At 39.4% G+C, this 16,425-nt stretch overlaps 1 protein-coding gene and 1 non-coding gene across 3 annotated transcripts in view; one reads left to right on the top strand and one right to left on the bottom strand.

Moving 5' to 3' along the window:
• Positions 1-16,425, top strand: part of EIF2AK4 (eukaryotic translation initiation factor 2 alpha kinase 4) — a 100,947-nt gene that overhangs the window by 17,752 nt on the left and 66,770 nt on the right. Inside the window, exons 4-6 of one of the 2 annotated variants that reach the window (XM_061157608.1) lie at positions 6,845-6,997; positions 9,165-9,245; positions 10,706-10,854. In XM_061157608.1, coding sequence (XP_061013591.1) covers positions 6,845-6,997; positions 9,165-9,245; positions 10,706-10,854 — 383 coding nt within the window. The remainder of the gene's footprint in view (positions 1-6,844; positions 6,998-9,164; positions 9,246-10,705; positions 10,855-16,425) is intronic. The other variant, XM_061157609.1, reaches the window with a different exon arrangement.
• Positions 2,303-2,407, bottom strand: LOC133067501 (U6 spliceosomal RNA). The gene has a single exon (XR_009695293.1). It is a non-coding gene; the product is annotated as a U6 spliceosomal RNA (small nuclear RNA).

The following is a 16,425-nucleotide window of genomic DNA, read 5'->3' as shown; positions in this document are numbered from 1 at the left end:
TTGAACATTTATGTTGGAAATGTTTACAAACAAGTAATTTCTGACCAAACTATGCCACATCTCCCCTTTTCATATCAGAAGAACTAATTGTTTACTTCTCAATAATTAGGGACTCACTCTGCTCCATCAATGTCCCTTTTATACCTGAGCATTTATACCTAATTCAATACTGATGCTTTTTTAATCCTATGACATTACGGTCTGCATGAGCTCCTCCTTGGGTAAGAACTCTCTCTGGAAGGCCAGGCTGGGTGACCTCTTAGGGCAAGTATTATGGTCTGTTCCTTAAGCCCACTGAGTATCCTAGGTATAATTGTCTTCTCACTTTTGCGTAAGATTATGCAGTGTTTTTGCTTATGTACATCACTTTTAACTTATCCCATCCTATAAAAACTGAGAAGAGTTAAGTAAGGACTAGCCCTAGGCCTCTATGTCACTAGGAAAGTGACTGGGTAGTTTTTCACTTGCATCCCATTCCACAGTGAGTTACAGTGTGCCCTCTGCAGTGCTTTTTGCCCCTAAAACCTTTGCCCACCTAAGTTGTGTTTCCAAGAACTTCAGTGATTGTTGTGGTAGATAAAGTGATTGTAGAACAGCTTGGACAAAAAAATAGGCCTTGGGAATTACTCCAGAGTTCTTTCTAGTTTTAAGTTCTTTCTAATATAGTCTAATGTCTAACTGAAAAATAATACAGAGTTATATTGAAAATTCAGCTACAGAATCCTCTGGTTTCTTGGATTCATGATTTGTCATTTTTTGTAAAATTCTTTGCTGTGTTTGATTTGATTTTTATAGTGCAGTATTATATAATACAACTGTTACATAATCATCATGCAAACTCCAGGAGATAGTGAAGGACAGGAAAGCCTGGCGTGCTACAGTCTATGGGGTTGTAAAGAGTTGGACATGACTTAGCGACTGAACAACAGCAATGTAATCATCATGCCATACATTAGATCCCCAGAACTTACTTATTTCATAACTGAAAGTATGTATACTCAGACCTACATATCTCCGTTTTACTGTCACCCACCAGTCCCTTGGTAACCACCATTCTAGCCCCTGTTTCAGCTTTTTTAGATTCTACATGTAAATGATATCATGCAATATTTGTCTTTGATTTATTTCACTTAATATATGCCTCAAGTTCCATTTGTGTTCTGCAAGCAGGAGGATGTTCTTTTTCTTGGTTGAATATTTCATTGTGTATGTATACTTATATCACATCTTTATTCAATTTATTTCACTTAATATAATGCCTCAAGTTTCATTTGTGTTCCTGCAAGCAGGAGGATGTTCTTTTTCATGGTTGACTATTTGATTGTGTATGTATACTTCTATCACATCTTTATTCACTTTTTCATTGACACTTAGCTTGGCTATCGTGAATAATGCTGCAATAACATGGGAGTATAGATATCTTTTCAAGATCCTTTGTTTTCATTCCCTTGAATATATACTCAGAAGTAGGATTGCTAGATCATATGTAGTTCTGTTTTTAATTTTTTGAGGAACCTCCATACTGTTTTCCAGAGTGGCTGCAACAATTTACATTCTCACCAAAAGTGTACCGGGGTTCCCTTTTCTTCACATCCTCACCAACACTTGTTGTTTGCTGTCTTTTTGATGTGTGATGTGATAGCTCATTGTGGTTTTGATTTGTGTTTCCCTCATGATCAGTGATGTTATATATCTTTTCATGTGCCTGTTGGCCATTTGTATGTCTTCTTTGGAAAAATGTCTGTTGTGTTCCTCTGTCCATTTTTTAATTGGATTGTTTGGGGTTTCTTTTTTATTTTTGCTGCTGAGTTGTATTAGTTCTTTATATATTTAAGTATTGACCCCTTATCAGATATATGATTTGTAGATATCTTCTTGCATTCTGTAGTTTGACTTTTCACTTTCTTGATGGTTTCCTTTGCTGTGCAGAATCTTTTTTTTTTTTTTTGCTGTGCAGAAATGTTTGATTTAGTCCCACTTGTTTATTTCTGCTTTTGTTGTCCCACTCACCCCAGCTCCACCTTTTTTTGACTTTATTTTATTTATTTATTCAAATTTTTATTATGGTATAGTTTATTTGATTTACAATGTTGTACTGATTTCCAGTGTATAGCTACTTATATAGTATCCACTATTTGTTGGATTCGTTTTCCCTACAGGTCATTACTGCCTTTTAAGAAGAGTTCCCTGTGCTGTACAGTCAGTCCTTACTAGTTATCTGTGTTATATGTAATAGTGTGAACCTGTCAATCTCAGCCTCTCTATCCCTCCTTCCCCCCTCTCTTTCTCCCTTAGTAACCAAAAAAACATGGAATGCTTCACAGATTTACATGTCATCCTTGCACAGGGGCCATACTAATCTTCTCTGTATCTCTCCAGTTTTAGCATATGTTCTGCTGAAGAGAGCACATTGGTTTTATTTTAGATTATACTTTTTACAAATGGCCAACAAACACACGAAAAGATGCTCAGCATCACTAATTATTAGTGAAGTGCAAATCAAAACTACAATGAGGTATCACCTCATACAGGTCAGAAGGGCCATCATCAAAAAATCTATGAACAATAAATTCTGGGAGAAGGTGTGGAGGAAAGGGAACCCTCCTATACTATTGGTGGGAATGTAAATTGGTACAGCCATGATGGAGACCAGTATGGAAGTTCCTTAAAAAACTAAAAATAGAACTACCTATGACACAACAATCCCACTTGTGGGCATATACCTGGAGAAAACCAAAATTCCAAAAGGTACATGCATCCCAGTGCTCAATGTAGAACTATTTACAATAGCCTTCACATGGAAGCAACCTAAATGTCCATAAGCTGAGGAATGGCTAAAGAAGATGTGGTACATATATGCAATGGACCATTACTCAGCCATAAAAGGAATAAAGTGTGCCATTTGCAGAGACGTGGATGGACCTAGGGACTGTCATACAGAGTTAAATAAGTCAGAAAGAGAAAAACAAATCTAGTATATGAACGCATATATTTGAAATCTAGAAAAATGTTACAGATGAACTCAGTTGCAAAGCAAAAATAGAGACACAAATGCAGAGAATAAACATGGATACCAGGAGGGGAAGGGGAGCGGTGGGATGAATTGTGAGATTGGAGTTGGCATATACACTACTGTGTATAAATGGATAACTAATGAGAACCTACTGTATAGCATGGGGAACTCTATTCAATGTTCTCCAGTGACCTAAATGGGAAGGAAGTCCCAAAAAAGAGGGGATACATGTATGCATAGAGCTAATTCACTTTGCTGCACAGCAGAAACTTAGCATTGTAAAGAAATGATACTCCAATAAAAATAAATAAATTATACTTCTTCAGTCAGTTCAGTCGCTCAGTCGTGTCCAACTCTTTGCAACCCCATGGACTGCAGCACACCAGGCCTCCCTGTCCATCACCAACTCCCAGAGTTTACTCAAACTCATGTCCTTTGAATCGGAGATGCCATCCAACCATCTCATCCTCTGTTGTCCCCTTCTCCTCCCTTTGCCTCCTTCTCCTAAAACATACTTTTAATATTGAGATAACTGTAGATTCACATGCACTTCTAAGAAATAATACTAAGAGAGGCCATGTACTCTTTACTCAGGTTGCCCCAATGGTAACATTTTGCAAAACTGTATTATAATATCATAAACAGGATATTGACATTGATACAGTCAAGATACAGGATAGTTTCATCACCACAAGATCCCTTTTGTTGCCACCTCCTTTTATCCCCACTTCCCTGATAGCTAAGTTGGTAAAGAATCTGCCTGCAATGCAGGAGACTCCAGTTCGATTCCTGGTTTGGGAAGATCTGCTGGAGAAGGGATAGGCTACCCACTCCAGTATTCTTGGGCTTCTCTTGTGCCTCATCTGGTAAAGAATCTGCCTGCAATATGGAAGACCTCAGTTCTTTCCCTGGATTGGGAAGATCCCCTGGAGAAGGGAAAGGCTACCCACTCCAGTATTCTGGCCTGGAGAATTCCATGGACTATATAGTCTGTGGGCGCAAAGAGTCAGACACGACTGAGCGACTTTCACTTTCTTTCCTTATATCCCCACGCCCTTCTTGATACCTGGCAACCATTAATCTGTTCTCCATTTCTATAACTTTCTCACTTCAAGAATGTTATATAAGTAGCATCTTAGTACGTAACCTTTGGGATTGGCTCCCCACTTTCATCATCATTCTCTGGAAGCTCATCCAGATTGTCACATGTGTCAATAGTTGTTACTTTTTATTGCTGAGTAGTATTCCATCTTATGTCTATATAAGATGTTTGTTTTGTGATACACCAGTGAAAGACATCTGAATTGTTTCCAGTTTGGGTGTGTTAAAAATAAAGCTGCTCTAAACATTTCTGTCAGATTTTTGTGTGAACATGTTTTCATTTCTCTGGAATAAATGCTCAGGTGTGCAGTTGTAGGTGTATGGTACTCTGTGTTCAGTTTTTTAAGAAACCGCTGAGATTTTCCAGATTGACTGACCATTTTCCATTTCTACCAGCAATATGTAGGTGATTCAGTTTCTCCACATTCTTGCCAGCATTTAATGTGGTGACTTTTTTATTTTAGCTCTTTTGATAGAAGTTGTGATGGTTAATTTTATGTGTCAGTTGGCTAGGCCATGGTACCCAGATATTTGACCAAACATTCTGTATGTTTCTGTGAAGGTATTTTTTAGATGAAATTAACATTTAAATCAGCAGACTTTTAGTTAAGCAATTTACATAATGTGGGTGGGCCTCACCCAATCAGTTGAGGGCTTTAAAAGAAAAATACTGGCCTCCTTGGAAGAAGAGGGCATTGCCAGGAGATGGCCTTTGGACTTGAATTGCAACATCAGCTCAGCCCTGAGTCACCAGCCTGCTGGCCTACCCTGCAGAATTTGGACTTAGCAGCTTCTATAATCTTGTGAACCAATTCCTTAAAATTAATCTCAATCGATTTTTCCCTCTCCCTTCTCCCTCTCCTCTTCTCCTCTCCTTTTCTCTTCTCTTTTTTTCTCTACAACTTGTAATCAGCTCCCTGTATCTGTGGGTGTTCCATCAGCACCCATCAGCGGTTGGATTCAGGCAACCACAGATGGAAAATATTCATGGAAAAAAAAAAAATCCAGGAAGTTCTAAAAAGCAAAACTTGAGTTTGCTGCATGCCAACAACTATTTACATAGCATTTACGTAGTATTTTCATTCTAGAAGGTGTTGTAAGTAGTGTAGAGATGATTTAAAGTATATGGGAGGGTGGGTGTAGGGGATATGCAAATACTGCATCATTTTGTATAAGGGACTTGAGCATCTGTGGATACCAAGGGACGACTTTGTGTGTGCATATACACATACACACACAACACTCACACACACACACATATGCACCCCTTCTATTTGGTTATGTTTCTCTGGAGAACCCTGACTAATAGAGATGTGTACTATGCCATGAAGCAGTGTAGCTGCTGTAGATAAGGAGGTCAGGGGCACCCCTGATAAGGTGACATTTGAGCAGAGGCCTGAGAGAAGCAAGCCAGTGAACTGTATAGATGTGGGGAAGAGGAGGACAAGAGTCAGTATGGTGAGTAGCTCTTATTTACATCCAGTCTTATATGATTTGTCAGATTTGTATAGAAAATGCTAGTGAATTATATAGATTAGCAAAAGAAAAGTCCTCCACTACCTGGCTCCTGGCTTCTTTCTGGTGTAGAAATGGTTTTGTAATAGAGACTGCCTTCTTTCACCAGCTTTCTGTAAGAGAGCTTGTCATACAATAGTTTGCCTCTTAGATTCCAGACTGGTGTTTCTCAACTGTAAACAGAAATATATCCAATGAAAGCCACAGCTTCTAGTACAATGAAAAAATACAACTTCCTCCAATCATTGCTGTACATACGTGCTGCCAACGATCTCTGTAATTTCTCTCAAAAAGAGAAAGGTGAACAGCAGGAGAACTGTATATTTTTGTGTACAGTGACATCTATTACTTTCGACCACCCTGTTAAGTCCTTTTAGAAACAAGAACTTTCCATCTGCTTCATTGTCATTGAAGAAAAAGAAATTTCAGAGTGGCGGTCTTCGTCTGCAGAAGGCGCTTGGCAGTCTTGACCTCTTTGGGGTTGGGATAGTTGTTCAGTGTGGGTCCAGAAACATGTGTTCTGTTGATTTACCAACCAAACTACAATTTATGACTCCATGGGGCTGAGGAGAGTGGCTTCCTACATTCACATCTGATGTCTAAGAGGGGAGGCTTTCTCCTTCTGATACTGTGAATGCTTCCCTAAGTGGAAATGAAATGCTTTCCAAGTATTGATCCTCCTTCTGCTGGCCCATTGCTAGCAGGTAGAGAGTGAGGCCGTTAAATATTCGCATGTGTACTTCACTAGAATGTTTTCAGTAGGCTTCATGAATAGGTGTAAGCACTCATGTTAGCAATGATTATTCTCTGCTCAATTGTCCTTATATAGGCAGGTTTTCCAGTTAGGGAAACCTTTTAAGGAAAACCTTAAGAAGTAAAAACTTTTTACTTCTATGCAATCTTAAAAATCTTAAGTATATTATCAGATTTATTTATATAGAAAATGCCAATAAATTGAATAGGACTACAAAAGAAAAGTGATGCTTTTTATTTATTTAGTGATTTGTCTTGATAGCAACACAATGAGATGAGTGCTGAAAAGCTTTTTCCTGCCGTGATTACCTCCTATAACTAATTTAGAATGTGTCGCATCAAAATGTATATCATCATTGTGAATGGTCTCGGATGATCTACATGTTTTTCTGTAGTCTCGCCGTTGGACCCTGTCTTCGCATCACTTGATCATTTGTGGTTGATTTCCATCCACGTGTTTAGGTGATGATATTTGAACTGGCTTACCATGTGCAGTCATTTCTCTGCGAACACAACAAGCCCCCTCCCAAGTCTTTTCATGAAGAAATGCTGGAAAGGCGAGCTCAGGAGGAGCAGCGGAGGCAGTTAGAGGCCAAGCGGAAAGAGGAAGAGGAGGTGAGACCCATGTCACCACGGGGCCAGCCAGAGGACTGAGAGCCCCTATAGGTTTTTAATCTCTGTCTCTGCCTACATACTTATCCATATTTATTAAGTTTTGCTCAGCATTTGATCCAAGAACCATGAATTCGTGTGAAAGGAGGCCCTAGGAGTAACCAAGAAATAAATACTATGAGTGAGTCCCTCCCAACAAGTATCAGTGCTACCCCTAGAACCCTTAGTTCTGGTCTTTAAATGAAAGAAAAAAGTCAGTTTAAGCAAACTTCTTTGTGTGCTTGTGAAGCTGTGCAAAAACCATGAATTCATGTGAAAGGAGGCCCTAGGAGTAACCAAGAAATAAATACTATGAGTGCGTCCCTCCCAACAAGTATCAGTGCTGCCCCTAGAACCCTTAGTCCTGGTCTTTAAATGAAAGAAAAAAGTCAGTTTAAGCAAACTTCTTTGTGTGCTTGTAAAGCTGTGCAGTGTTCAGAGGCTATTACCTTCTTCCCTCTGTAGGACAAGCATCTCATGCCCAAACGAGTCGCCAAAGCCAGAGACCGAACGTTTCTTTTTTTGTTCACTCACCATTTGTATTTTTTCTTTAGTCTGCATAAGGATGTACACTCCTGTGTTATTTTAAAAATGCTTTCATCAAACATAATACTTGTATCTAAATTTCCTTCTTGATTTTTGTTCTTTTTCTTCTATTTAGTCTTTTAATAAACTTACTTATCTAGAACTTATTTTGGTGTAGGTTGTGAAAATAAGGGTCTGAGTGCCCCCCCCCAGACATTTTCCTAACACATTTATTAAATAATCATTCTTAGGTGATTTGTAATACTTCCTTTAAAGGGTATTTTACCTACTTATTTGTACTAAGTTCTATTTGTGAATTATCTCTTTTGTTCAATTCATCTGTTTTTTTCTCAGGTCTATACCACAATCTTTGAATTATTGTATCTTTTGTAACATTAGACTATCTGAGGAGTCAGGACCCCTGTCCCTTCATCTTTCATTGTTCTTTTTTTTCTCTCAGCTATCCTCACACATTTATTCTTACAGAGAAATTATAGGATTGCTTTCTCAAGATCAAAACAACGCCTCTGGAATTTTCAGTAAAATTGTACTTATATATCCATTTGGGCAGAATTTACATCATGGCAATGTTCAGACTTCCGATCCAGGAATAGTTTTTCCATATATTTTTATCTCTCAGTGAGGCTTTTTAGTTTTCTCCCCTTAGACATTACAGTTCACTTCTAGGATTTTGTTATTCCTACTTTTCTTATGTTATATTCCTTGCTCTTTTTTTCCTACTTCATTTTGTTCATCCTTTGCTTATGTTAGCACTGTCTTTGTGAGTTCCATTCATTTTGTTACTGTTTATCTCCTATTTAATTGCGTAGCCTAGTTATCATTTAAAGTTTAAAGTTCCTTACCTCTTAGGCAGAGACATTTTAATTAGAAGATAAAGAGATTTAATTAACAGTCTTGTTTCAGTGTGCTGCTGGAGCTACCTGTAAGTTTTGGGTATGTTTTTACATTTTATATTATTGCTGTAATTGTTTTTGGTTAATCTCTCAATGGTTTATCACCTAGAACTTTAGGAGGCTCATAAAAACACTACTTTATGTAAATTCAGAATCATTTGGGTAATAGATACATGGGTCAAATGAATAGATCAAAATGCCACTTTTAATAATGAGAAAGCTGGTTGGGGAGTGCAGCTGAAGGTCTGTGACTTATGGGTGTGGTGCCGGCTCAGTCCACCTCCACCTGGGCAAAGAGTAGGTGCAAGTGTATGTTTTCTGCAGACAGGCAGATACCAAAAGGGAGGGGTTCAGTCAAGAGTGGGGTGAAGTGAGAGGCCAGTGGTGTTGCCACAGTGAAAATCCCTCCACTTTGGGAATCTCCTGGTGGTCCAATCGTTAGGACTCTGAACTTCCACAAGTCCCTCCACATAAAAGTGGGGAGGAAGTGTCCCTCTCCACACAGTCTTGACACCCATTTAAGTGGGAAGCCTACTGCATAAGAACTCTGATAAAACTGCTGAAACTATAGTATGTACTAAGCTTTTACATACTCTTAGGACTGAAATTCAAAAGACTTTTTGTGATTTCAGAATTTGTGTGTTGTGTGGGTTTCAGAGATTAGCATTTGATGGCAGTATGATTTATTTCAGCAACGTGAAATCCTTCATGAGATTCAGAAAAGGAAAGAAGAGATAAAAGAGGAGAAAAAAAGGAAAGAAATGGCTAAGCAGGTACTCTAGAATTTCTACCATAGTCGAATAGTTTACATTTTGCTAAATATACAGTGTTTTTCTTTCCATTGATGGTATTCGAATTACTGTATCTTCATAATATTTGAATATCTCAGAAGTCAGGACCTCTGTCCTTCATTCTTCTTTATTCCTTTTTCCCTCCTTTGTTGCTATCAGTAGTAAAGTTTAAAATGAGGCACTTAAAAGTCTACCAGATATCATTCATTGTGTATTTTATATTCTCCAGATAGTTACCAAACTTTGAGTTGTATATTATCTGTAGAAGACTTAGGCTTATGTAACTAGAGTAGTTTATCAACAGAGTTGAAGGAGAGGGGAGATTGAAGCTTTGATAATCAACCCAGACTGGAATTATTACTTGGAAAACAAAACTATTTGTTCATACTGAAGAGTGAATGGAAACCAGATGGATCTGCCTGAGATTTCATTGAGTGATGGAAAACAGATTTAAAAAGCAGTGGTGGAAAAAGGATATAGTCCTTTGTCCTGTATTTTTCCTGAGTCCAGCTCAATCAGAAAACCAGTTACACATGTTTGCAGAAATCCAGAGAGAATTTTGCTCATTCTCCTTTAAAGAAATGGCATTTCCCCTAAGGGAAACAGTGAGGTGCAGTGGGAGGAGGTACTGATGTACGAGTAAAGAGAACCTGGCTGAAAGCTTAGGCTTTTTACTGCCTTGGCTTGGTGACCTTGACAGGTGACACTCTGAACTTGTTTTCTTCACCCCTTAATGTGGCACAGATAGTGCTTTCCTGTCTGTCTTATGTAACCATTCCTACAGAAAAATGTCCCACCCGTTGTGAATGTACAAAGCTATATACAAATTTAAGGTGATATGACTGTTCACCTGTCTTACATCTAATCTGCCTTCCTGACAGCCACTCTGCTCTCTGTTTTTTCTTTTTTTTTTAAACGGTGTTCAAAATAGTTTAATATTGGAATCAAGATAGATAATAAAACAATACTAATTCTATCAATAGAAGAGATAATCTAAGCATAGACCCCCACCCCATATATTTATATATAACTGATTTTTTGAGCAAGGTACAAAGATAATTCTGGAGAAAGGATAGCCCTTTTTGCAAATGGTACTAGAACATTTCTTTTCTTTTCCATTATGGTTTATTACAGGATATTGAGTATGCTCTGTTTGAATTCCTCCTTCTGTTCATCTCTTGCTCTTCTCCCTAACTTTTCATGCATATTCCACAATTCTAAGTATTTATAAAATTCACATTCTCTTAAAACTGTAACCTTGACCTTCAGTTCTTGAAACAGTATATATTTGGACACTAATTTTAAAAAGTTGAGTTCAACTTTATTACACTTGAAAATCTTCAGCTTAAATGAAATTTGCACGCTCTACATATTTATGATTACCATGATTGTCTTCCATTATGACTTAGGTCTAAAGTAGGTTTTACTTTTCTTTTTTTAAGGAACGTTTAGAAATAGCTAGTTTGTCAAACCAAGATCATACCTCTAGAAAAGACCCAGGAGGACTCAGAACAGCTGCCATTCTACATGGAGGCTCTCCTGACTTTGTAGGAAATGGTAAACATCGGACCAACTCCTCTGGAAGGTCTAGGTAAGTCCCTGAGATTTCCAGTCCCTTAAAACAACTTCTAGTGAAATTTGGTTGAGTTGTCACATGACAATTTTAATAACTTTTTCAAAGCCTGTGTATCTTAATATATTAGTAATATAAAATTTTTCATTTGCTTTAATACTTTCCACGTATCTTTCACGAAGCCAGTTTTATTTCCCTTTATATAACAGTTATTAACCTTAACAGTCTTGCCTCCAGTGCAGTTTGATCTGACTTTTGATGATCTAAATATTCAATGTTAGTTGGTCAGTTGTGTCCAACCCTTTGTGACCCCATGAACTGTAGGCCACCAGGCTTCTTTGTCCATGGAATCCTGCAGGCAAGGATACTAGAGTGGGTTGCCATTTTCTTCACCAGGGGATCTTCCCAACCCAGGAATTGAACCTGGGTCTCCAGCATTGCAGGCAGATTTTTTACCGTCTGAGACATCAGGGAAGCCCAGTTATTCAGTAAGTGATTTAAAAGCTTTTCTTCCATCAGAATCATCATCCAGTCAGATTCACACTGTTTTCAGTCTGTAACACCTTAGGTCTCACCACAGGTGTGGGGAGGGCGCCACCGTGGGCACAGGTGTAGGAGATCCTTTACGTGAGGACAGGAGCCCCAGTTTGCTGCCAGGGCCCCCCTCCCCTTGCTGCTGAGGACACTGGGCTTCCCCGTCGCGACAGGTGGGCTCCTGGGTTGTCCCTGTCACCAAAGGTCACATGAAAGATACTGTCTCTTCCTCCACATCCTTTTCCACTAAAGAATTGAGGCTTCCCTGTGAAGTAAGTCCCCTACATACAAACCTTCAAGTTTCGAACTTTGAAAGATGCAGACATGCACTCCGGCAGTGTCAGGCATGAGCGAAATTGCAGCTTGCCCTCCCTCTCCTGGCGCTGACGATCCTTAGCTCTCCCGTCTCCCATCTCTACTCCTTCCTCCAGTCGGTAACTCTTCTCAACTGTTCACTCAGTGCCAGCCCCTGTACGCCAGATGTTGTACTGTACTTGCTTTTCAAGGTACTGTACTGTAAGATTAAAAATGTTGGTTTTTTTATTTGTTTTTTATATATTACTTGTGCAAAAGGTATTATAAATCTACTATAGTATGGCACTATATAGCCAGTTTTGTTAGTTGGATACCCAGGCTAATTTTGTAGGACTTATGAACACTCTATCAGAATGGAACTTGTTTGTATGAAGGGGACTTTCTGTGTTTGCTGTGACTCCCACAGTAGACCAGAAAGGAATTTTAGTACAGAATTCCTTTCTGTGATTAGGTGGGTGATTAAATAGAGCAGGTATTATCATTCAGCTTCTATATGTATTTAAACTATCTCTTGTGATAATCTAAACACCACTTAAAACCAACATTTTAGGTACCAAACTAAAAGCTTATATAATCTTTTGGGTTATAGGTTGTTTATAAGGAGGAGTCATTTCAGTTCTTTCCCTAATTATCTACTTTGAAAAAAAAATCAGCTCAGAAATCATGTTTTGATACTAACATTTAACCACTTACTGTTAAGGTGAACGAAATGTTTTCTTGAATGCAGTTTCTGGTAATGATTTCTTTTTAAGATTATAACTCCTTATACCAATTTAGATTATTTTTTGCAACTGGGCTTCCATTAGGCAACATAGTTTGAAGCTGTCAGAGTATTCCACTAGGAACTATCTAACAAATTCCTACTGTGTTAGAAATGGTGGAAATAAATCAATGCCGTGAATAAGGCTGTATAAAAGGCAATTTTTTTTAGTCTAATTATTTCCATTTTTATGGCTAACTGTAAACAGTGGGTCCAAGATTAGATTTGCTTTTGAGATCAATAATTATTAGCAAGTTTATTGAAGGAAGGGTGGGAAATTCTCTGTTTCCTTGACACAGGTAGAACAGATTTTATGTAGCACTTATAAAGGGACATTAATATGTCTTGGATAGAATGACATTTCCACGAGAATCCAAGAAATCATTTTCATGTATCGTTCACCAAGATTGTTGTACAAACCTGTATGGAACTCTGGCACTCTGTCACCTACAGACTAGAAAAGAATGAATCTTTCTTATAGTTTACTTTGCTTCTTTGGTTAAGAAATAAAAATTCCTTGATATACTGAAGTATCTCATACATACTCTTTATTCTTTTTCTTCCTTGCCATTCACTAGTCTTTAAGTTGGAAAGCCAAAGGAAATGAGCAGTGTTCCATTTTATTCTTTCAACTAGAAGATACTTTCAGTAGAGTTAGTAGACATGACCTTGTCATGAACATTGTCAGCAGTCAGTATTTGAATTGGCTATGACTCAAAGCAATACAATCTATAATGAGATACCTGATGAGAACTTATTTGCTAAAGGCCAGACACTGTTCTGAGTCCTAGGGATTCAGTAAATAAGATCAAGATAGACTCTGGTTTTATGGAGCTTGTATTCTAGTTGGAAGAGACTGTCCACAAGCAAACCAGAAGTTGTCAGATAATGACTAGTGCTCTGCAGAGAATTTAATTGGCTGTCTTGAAGAAAGACTGAATTGTTACTTTAGATTGGGTGTTTGGAGGAAAGAGTCCAAGAACTGGATCCTGAGTGACTAAAGGACAGTGGCTTTAAACTGAGGGGCACATATACTGGATCTGGATGAAGGGAAGGAGCCAGCTGCTCAGCTGAAAAGAACAGCCGGTATAGAAGACCGCAGGCTGGCCTAGGCTGGTCCTGCCCAGAGCTCATCAACCAGGGCAGCATGGCTAGAATGACCAGTTATGGAGACAGTGGTTCAAGGGGGCAGCAGGAGCAGATCACAAGTGAGGTCCTTGTTGGTAGAATCAGGAGTTCAGGTGTACTGAAAAGCCGTTTGAGGTTTTAAAAAGGAATACAGTATCACCTGATCCATGCTGAGTGAAGTTCTTCCTGGCTGCTAGTGGAGAAACGGAGAGCGGGGGCGAACGGTAGAGGAATGGCTCATGCGTCTCATGTCATACCACTCTCCCTCTCCCTCACCCTCTGCACGGTGGCCACGCTCATCACCCAGTCCTTCACACACACCAAGCTCCTTCCCATCTCATGGCCTCTGCCAGTCTCTCTACCTGCGATGCTCTCCTTCAGTTTACTTTGCGTGGCCGACTCCTCATCACTCAGTTCTCCCCTCACACATGATCTCCGATGCCTTCCCTGAGCACCCCACACCTTAGCTACTTGTTCTCCAATTTCCTGCTTTATTAAATTTCTCCATAGCAGTTACTGCTAGCTAAACTTCATATTCATTTGTTTGCTTTTTAATTGTCTTCTCCTTTTGTGAAAGTATGGGGTTCTTGCCTCTGTGTTTTCTCCAGGGCCTGGCACAGTGCCTGGCAGGGACAGGGTAGGTGCTCAGTAAACATCTGATGAAGGGAGGGAGGGAGGCAGGAAGGATGATAGAAAGGGACAGATTGTCTTTTTGGCCCTGGTAGGGTCTGCAGTCTCTTTAACCAGGGCAGCTCTGCTCTTCTTTTTTGTGTGGGATACATCAAAAACCAGTAAGTCTTTATGTAATGAAAAGTCTCCACTGTGTAAAACAAGAGAAAGAGAACAGAAAACCCCTGACTATTCTAGTGGAAAGAGCTTAAAGGCTTGATTCTCAAGTACCTGGCCCCTTGGCCCAGCTTTTCACTGATGCACTTTTGCCTTTGTTGAGCAACTTCACTTTCTATGTCCTTAATCATTCCCTGGCCTTAAGAATTTGTGGACACACATGTAGTACAAGAGACTCAAATCATAATAGGTTTTCTCAGCAGTGTGGGAGGGTTTTAGGGGAGGGAATCAAAAGTGGCAAGACTAGTTAATAATGGGGAGAAATTTGGTGATGACCTGAACAAGGCAGGGAAATTGGAGAAGAAAGCTCATACTTAGGAATCAGTTAGTTGCAGGAGATCTAGGAGCTCAGGGAGACGTGCACATTTTGACTAGTGAGACAGAATGGATGACTATGCCACCAACCAAAAGAAGAGCCCAGGAGAAACATCCAATTGAGAGTGAGTAGGGGTACGTGGCAGTTTCATTGACTTTGCAGTAGCATGAAGAGTGAATGGAAGGGACAGTCATGGAGACAGCAAGTGTAGAAGTTAGAAAATGAAAAACAAGATGGTGCAGGAGATTGAGGGAGAGGAGGATGGACATGGGAGAGATTTATGGGCTGAAGATAAGGAGCCAATGGAGAGGGACAGATTGAACATAAAGAAGAGAGGGACTAACTGATGGATCAGGGTCCCAGAGGAGACTTCAGGGGTGGAACTGAGGACAGGGTAGCTGTCCTTCCTCTGAGTCTGAGAAAAAGAAAAAATGGCTCAGGTGCCAAGTAACTTTCTAGGTGGACCCGCAGAAAGTGTGGGTTTCACTGCTCATTGCTTCATGGTCTCAGTGAACGTGGAGGTCAGAATCACACTCACAATGAGAGGACTGCTTCCTAGAGATTTGTGCCTCATCATAGCATTTCTAACAAGTGTCCTATCCTGACCATGAAGGGCATTCTTCCTTGCCTCGTCCCTGCAGAGCTCTCCCAATTTAGTTGTAATTTTTGCATTGTAATCTGGCTTTCCACTCAGAAAAAAAGGGGAAGAGAAAAAGAAGGGTTAGACTTTCAGTGTGGGGGTTGGGCATTCTGTAGTATGGGGCCCAGTTAGAGTGACTAGGAATCTGTAGTGCTCTTAAGCCCCAGTTTTGCAGCTTTCTCCAGATGTGCATGTACACAGGATGTGGGGTCAACATGGACTTGTGTTAAATCACTTCCGTAGAACTTCTGTGATGATGGAAATGTTCTCGATCAGTGCTGCCCGCTGTGGTAGCCACTAGTCACTTGGGGCTGTTGAGTACCGACATACCTCAGAGATGTTGGAGGAGCAGACCACCACAATGAAATGAGTATCACTGTGTAGTGAGTCACTTGAATGTTTGGATTCCCAGTGCATGTAAAAGTCATGCTTACACTATGCTGGAGTCTGTTAAGTTGGTGATAGCACTGTATCTTTAAAAAAAAAAAAAAAAAAAAAAACAGTTTACATACCTTAATTTAAAAGTATTACTAAAAAAATGTTAAACATCTGAGCCTTCAGTGAGTCATGGTAGTAACTGAGCACAGATCACCGCAACAAATACATAATAATAATGAAAAAGTTTTAACTATTGCAAGAATTACAAAAGTGTGACACAGACACATGAAGTGAGCAAATGCTATTGGAAAAATGGTGCTGATAGACTTGCTTATTAACACAAGGTTGACACAAACCTTCAATTTGTTTTAAAAAAAAAAAAAAGCAGCCATAGTATCTGTGAAGTTCATTAAAGTGGAGCACAATATCACAATACAATGAGGAATCCCTGCACTTAAATATGCCTACTCAAGTTGAAGAACTGAATTTTAATTTAATTTAGTTGTGATTGAATTTAAGTAGCCACGTGTGGCTACCATACAGGGCAGCACCCATCTAGAACAGGGTTTGTAGAATTCACGTGGGGAAGGCTCCCTGGCGAGTGGGGGCTTGGACAGCTTTCCCATTAGCACCTTCAGCTCAATTCCCAGCAGAGACTGCTGTTGGACAGTG

Source organism: Dama dama, chromosome 12, assembly GCF_033118175.1.
Source record: "Dama dama isolate Ldn47 chromosome 12, ASM3311817v1, whole genome shotgun sequence".
NCBI classification, from domain to species: Eukaryota; Metazoa; Chordata; class Mammalia; order Artiodactyla; family Cervidae; genus Dama; species Dama dama.
Note: the sequence above shows the minus strand (reverse complement) of the source record. Positions and strands in the feature narration are given on the sequence as shown.